Source organism: Drosophila rhopaloa, unplaced genomic scaffold (assembly GCF_018152115.1).
Source record: "Drosophila rhopaloa isolate 14029-0021.01 unplaced genomic scaffold, ASM1815211v1 contig_186, whole genome shotgun sequence".
In the NCBI taxonomy this organism is placed as follows: Eukaryota; Metazoa; Arthropoda; class Insecta; order Diptera; family Drosophilidae; genus Drosophila; species Drosophila rhopaloa.
This window is the reverse complement of record NW_025335068.1, coordinates 134453-140515: the sequence shown is the minus strand read 5'-3', so window position 1 is coordinate 140515 and position 6063 is coordinate 134453. Positions and strand designations below refer to the sequence as shown.

The following is a 6063-nucleotide window of genomic DNA, read 5'->3' as shown; positions in this document are numbered from 1 at the left end:
ATTTCCGATTCATGAAAGTCACCCGACTGTCGTGCACTTAACTGTTCACTTGGAGAACGGCCAGCGTGTCTACTTTACGGACGCGAACGCAGCGCAAAGAGCAGAACGGAGAACAACGAGGGACGTAGATAGTTTGAATTTCGTTATTCAAAGTTAAATCGCTGGGGAACTGCATTCATACAGATCCGTTGACAGCGTGACCGACGAGGATGAAGCGACCAACTATCCGAAGGAATTTTTGAACTCACAGGATGTGCCAGGAACTCCGCCGCATAATTTGCAGCTGAAAGTGGGTGTTTGATGGAGCAGGAGCGTTTTCCTGACCCACATGAGACTGTAGGGAGTCGGGGGGATAGTTAAGTTAATGAAGCAAATCCAACCGTCTTGTCGCAGTACCAAAATTGAACTCTTTATTCTTACGTTGGATAATAGCCTTCGTGGCCAGTGTGGTGAATTACATGAGAGCGAGAACTTAAGCTTTACCACTGAGAGCGCAGCTCAGGTTAACAAATTAGATCCATACACTTCAAGAAAAATTAATACTTCAAAATTACATTCATGTTTTTCTCAAGATTCAATAGTGGCCCAACATTCCGGCCCCATTGAAAGTACCTAGTTACTTTAAATTAATTGGTAAACGGGCCAATTTGTGAATCGGTCGCCTTATGATTCCTTTCGACGTCCGAACATCCGCGACCCGGACGTGGTTGTCCTGACCTGGTATAGTTGCTTCGATGCGACCTAACAGCCATCGATGAGGAGGGACATGATCTTCGTGGATTAGGACCATTTCGTTGACTGCAATATTTGAAGATCCAGTCGTCCAGTTTGATTTGGCATGAAGCTCGTGAAGATACTCCGTAGACCAGCGCCTCCAGATGTGTTGCTTGACACGCTTCCATCGTTGAGAGCAGTTGATCTGATCATCCTTGACAGGCCAGTCTGGGAGTGCTCGAAGAGCGTCCCCGGTTAAGAAATGACCAGGCGTTAAGACGGCCAAATCGCTGGGATCCGATGAGTGTGGAGAGAGCGGGCGAGAGTTTAGGATCGCCTCAGTCTCAGCAGCGACAGTTGAGAGCTCCTCGAAGGTCAATCGGGCATCCTTGAGCGTGCGGTACAAGAGATTCTTGGCGCTTTTAACGGCAGCCTCCCAGAGGCCGCCAAAGTGTGGAGCCCTAGGAGGTATGAAATGGAACGTTACAAATTCGTTTGTACAGTACGATATAATGTCTTTCTGGTTCTTGGTGCTGAAGAAAAAGTCCTTCAGGTCTTGCAACTTTTTACTCGCGCCTACAAAATTCGTCGCATTGTCGCAAAAGATGTCTGCAGGTAGACCACGTCTGGCGATCATCCGCTTCAGAGCACCCAAGAACGAATCAGTTGATAGGTCTCCGACGATTTCGATATGCGCCGATTTTGTGGCGAAGCACACAAATATTGCGATGTAGCTTTTAACGGGCACCTTTCCTCGAACGCGTAGATAAGTATGAACCGGCCCGCAGAAGTCTATTCCACATCGAGCAAATGGTCTTGACAGGGTAATTCTCTCGACTGGGAGGCTGCCCATAAGTTGTTGCAGCAGCTTAGGCCTGTAGCGCACACAGTGGACACAGTTGCGTACAACACGACGAGCGACATCTCGGGCATTCACGACCCAAAACTCCAGCCGCATTAGTCCCACCAGGACCCTTGGTCCAGCGTGGTAGTTCCGCAGGTGTAGATGACGTACGTAGTTGACGACAGCAACATCCTTAGCGGGAAGCAATATAGGATGCTTGTGGGTGTCTGGGATCGATGCGAGCTCCAATCGTCCTCCGACGAGAAGTAGGTTGATCTGCAAGAAGGGCGATAAGAATTTAAGATGGCTACGAACCGGCGCGCCTTTTTGCAAGAGAGTTATTTCCTCGATGAAATATCGCTGTTGTAGGTTCCATGCGACGCAAAGCATGGCCCTTCGCAGTTCCAGTGGGGAAAGTGACCTCGTAGTGAAGGGGTTTTTCTTCCGACATCGGTCGCAAAATCGAAGCATCCATGCTACCAATCTTAAGCCAGACTGGTGTGATTCCTTGTTGTGGAGGGCTTCCAAGACTCTATTTCTGGAAGGCGATGTCGATGCAAGGAATGCTGATTTGCGTTTTTCTGAAAATACGACATCCATGTCCAGATTGCCGTGTACATTAGGTGGCCATAATGTCGGCAGATTTGATAGAAATGTAGGTCCGTGGAACCATGTTGAGTTGGTGAGTTCTGAAAGGTTGCATCCTCTGGAGATCATGTCAGCTGGGTTGTGCCGTGTCGGAACGAACCTCCATTGACAGTCTGGAGTGAATTCTTGGATATCGGATATCCGGTTGCCGACAAACGTAGAAAGTGTTGCAGAATGTTGTCGAATCCAATGCAACACCAGCTGTGAATCTGTCCACAGAAACGTCTCGGGCGTGTGTTGTAGAAAGGCTGTCTTTATCTGGTTGTAGAGTCGTGCTAGAAGATGCGCTCCACAGAGCTCGAGCTGCGGCAGCGTCTTCTTCTTCGTTGGTGCCACACGCGACTTTGAGACGATTAGATGAACTTCGACGTGGCCATCGGCACGCCTTGTTCTTGCGTAGATGCAACATCCATACCCTCTTATTGAAGCATCGCTGAAGCCGTGAAGTTGGAGCTCATCTGAATGGGGCTGCAGGCAGAAACGTGGGATGAGCAGAGAGTCCAAATGCTGTAGCGACGACACGAACGATAGCCACGCTTGTTGGAGTGTCATTGGCACTGATTCATCCCAATGCAATCTAAGAAGCCAAATTTCCTGTAGAAGGATTTTTGCCACCATAATAACTGGCGAGACAAGTCCCAGCGGATCGAAGAGGGATGAGGCCACCGAGAGAATGGTTCGCTTTGTGATACTTTCCGGAGCTGTGCTGCAGTTGAATGAGAATTTGAAGATGTCTTCTCGTTGGTCCCACTTCAGTCCCAATGTGCTTGTCGTAGCGTAGTCGTCGAGATTTAGCTCCTTGACCGTTGTATCATTGACGAAATCCTGATGGTTGGAGTGCCATTTTGCCAGTTCCATCTTGCCGGCCGTGAGGATAGCGATGACTTCGGTTTGAATCTGGTTCAATTGATTTAGCTTATTTGCTCCACCGAGAAAGTCATCCACATAGAAACACGATTTTATGGCTTCTGCTCCAATTTGATGTGAACTTGCATGTTGATTGGCGAGGTGAGACAGGCTGCGAATTGCTAGATACGGCGCTGATGCGGTGCCGTAAGTAACGGTGTTCAGCTGGTATGTGCGAATCTCCTGGTCGTTGGAGCTTCTCCATAAGATGTACTGAAATTTACGATGCGATGGATCAATTAATACCTGCCGGTACATCTTGACGACGTCAGCGTTAGTACATAACGATGAGTCCGGAACTTTAGTAAGATTGTAAACAAGTCTGGTTGAATCGTGGGTCCAACTAGAAGGATGTCGTTTAAGGACTTGTAGGTGCTTGTTGGGCACGAGGCGTCAAAGACTACCCTTAGTTTAGTTGACGTGCTGTTGAGTTTAAACACGCAGTGGTGTGGTATGTAGTAGTGGGGTTCGTTGAGGAGTGGGCTGGTTACTAATTCCATGTGACCCAAGCGCTCATATTCTTCCATAAAATTCGTGTATTCGGCTCGCAAATTCGCGTTTCGGCTTAAGCGACGTTCCAACGATGCAAATCTTAGCCGTGCTGTTTCAAGAGACCTTCCCAACAGATTAGGGTCATCCTTGAAGGGCAGTTGAACCATCAGTCTTCCATCCGCTACCTGACAGACAGATTTTTGGAAGATCGATTCGCATTTAGCTTGCGGTGGAGTAAGTGTTAATGGCGTAGTAGAAACTTCCTCTATGCGCCATAAGCGCTCCAGGTTCAGGTTTATTGAATCCTCTGATGAAAGGAAACTATGGGCTTGGGCGGCATGGCCTTGATTGCCGGTACGCCCTGATACTACCCATCCAAAGATCGTCTTTTGCAACATGGGGAGATGGGGACCCAACTTGATTTGGCCAATAGACAAAGCGGTGAAGAACGTTTCTGTGCCAAGAAGAAGGTCGATATGGCGAGACTGATAAAATCTCTCATCAGCCAGTGGAGCGTTGTCTGGGAGGCTCCATGATGAAATGTCGATTTCTGCATCGGGTTGATAGGCGATTCTCGAGGTTATACAGCATTCGACGGGTAACTCTGCTTCACCGAATCGTGACTTTACAACGGTCGAAATGCGATGCTTGATGCGGGTGAAAGAATCGCCAATGCTTCGAATGTCGATAAGTCCCTTGCTTCGGGGCAAACGAAGTTGTTGAGCGAAGTCTTCGGACATGAAGTTAACTTGGGAGCAAGAGTCCAGTAGTGCACGTCCTGGTACGTAGTTGCCCACAGCATCCTGCACTAGTATTATGGCTGTAGCCAGAATGATTTGGTCGTGGTGGGTATCCACGTGTGCGTGAGCGACGGCCTCAGCGACATGGTGCTGAGGTGGCGCGTTAGTCGGACTTGGCCGCCTAGGACTCCTGGATTCCTGTCCTGACGGATCGAAGTGAAGCATAGTGTGATGCAGCCGTGAACATATTCTGCACCTATTTGAAGATGGACAATTTGACGGATGATGAGCCTTTCCAAGGCAGTTTGTGCACAGCGATTTTGTCCGGACAGCTTCTAGACGTTGGGCAGGCGACATGTTTTGCAGTCGCGAACATCTAAAAATCCGATGATCCCTGCCAGAGCATATAGGACACGCTTGCGTGGAGCACGTAAAGCTGTGGCCCATGCGTGGAGCTTGCGGTTGTCGCGTTCTGCCGGATGTATTTTGAGCTGTATTCGGATTGCCGATGTGATGTATTGAGGACTCCAAGTGTTGGCAGTGCCGTTCAATCAAGGAGAGGCAGGCATTCCAAGAGGGTAGTGCTGCGAACGTAAGAGATTCGTTCCAGAGCTGCCGGGTTCTCTTATCTACCTTTTCCATGACAATAGCAATCAACATCGTTTGAGCTATCTGTGCTTCGGATCCTAAAGATCGCAACGAGTTAAACAACGCTGATGCGTTGTCAACCAGGCTGCGCAACTGTACACTATTTTCGGTGGTCACAGTTGGCAATTTGAAGAGTGACGCTATGTTGTCCAGGAATACGATGGTGGGGTTATCGTACCTGCTCTTTAGGCGAAGTAAGGCCTTGCTGTAATTCTCTGGAGTGACTTGATACGCCTTGATGGTTTCTAAGGCGGCGCCTCTGAGACAGTTTATGAGGTGATTAAACTTCTCGATCGGCGATAGCGCTTCCTGCTGATCTACAACTTGCAGGAACGTAGTAATAAAATTTCTGTATTCCGCGTACTCGCCAGCAAAGGTCGGGAGCGCAAGAGTTGGTAGCTTAAGAGATGATGTTGGTCCAGGCCTGAGTAGCGTGTCTTGGGCGAGCGGCGTAGAATTGTGCACGTCGTCTCCAAGCTGATCCTTTATGGTCACCTTTGTAGCGATGAACAGATCTTCCAGCTCGGCCCGGTAGTTTAGCTGTTCCTCGGTTGAGTCGAGTGCCTCGATTTCGGTTTGGACGGCCATGATTTGTTTGAAGTAGGCCTCCAAAATAGTTAGCCGACACGTGAGTTCGGCTGGCGTCAGCGCGGCATTTGGCTTCTCAACCTTCTCCGTCTTGGCGACTGCTGCTCCAATGCGGGAAATGCTCCTGCGTATGTTAGATCGCTTTTGTTTTAATACGTCTAGCGGTGTGGGACACATGGTTATTGTGATTTACTTACAATAAGCCCTTGTAAAGTGTATGTAATTATAAATTAGAGCTTCTGGTGTGGTTATAGACGTATGCTGCCAACTTGTGTAGTTCAATATATGGCAGCGCTTTGGTTCCGCAATGAACCAGTTCCAGGTTGATGCGTTGCGCGGTGACTGCTATTGGCACTCGTGGTGACTGTACGCGTGTACAGTGGACTTGCAGGTTTAGACCAAAAGCACTACAGTGACGGCGGAATGAGACCAAAGGAGACTCAGCGATTGGCGTGAGAGCTCTGGCAGCGTTGGCACTGATGA

General features: G+C 48.9%; 1 protein-coding gene across 1 annotated transcript; it reads right to left on the bottom strand.

Annotated features, from left to right (window-relative positions):
• Positions 1-616: 616 nt before the first annotated feature.
• On the bottom strand, positions 617-5757 carry LOC123037617. Its single transcript, XM_044459266.1, has 2 exons — positions 3394-5757; positions 617-3325 (listed from the first exon to the last, which is right to left on the bottom strand). The coding sequence occupies exons 1-2, from the start codon at positions 5755-5757 to the stop codon at positions 617-619; spliced, it is 5073 nt and encodes a 1690-aa protein (XP_044315201.1).
• Between the last annotated feature and the right edge of the window lie 306 nt (positions 5758-6063).

Bases quoted from the DNA above. Each gene is read 5' to 3' on its own strand.
- LOC123037617 (XM_044459266.1), bottom strand. From the start codon at position 5,757: ATGTGTCCCACACCGCTAGACGTATTAAAACAAAAGCGATCTAACATA. The intron at 3,326-3,393 runs GTACTAACGCTG...CGTAAATTTCAG, and splicing joins AGTTCCGGACTCATCGTTAT to TACATCTTATGGAGAAGCTC.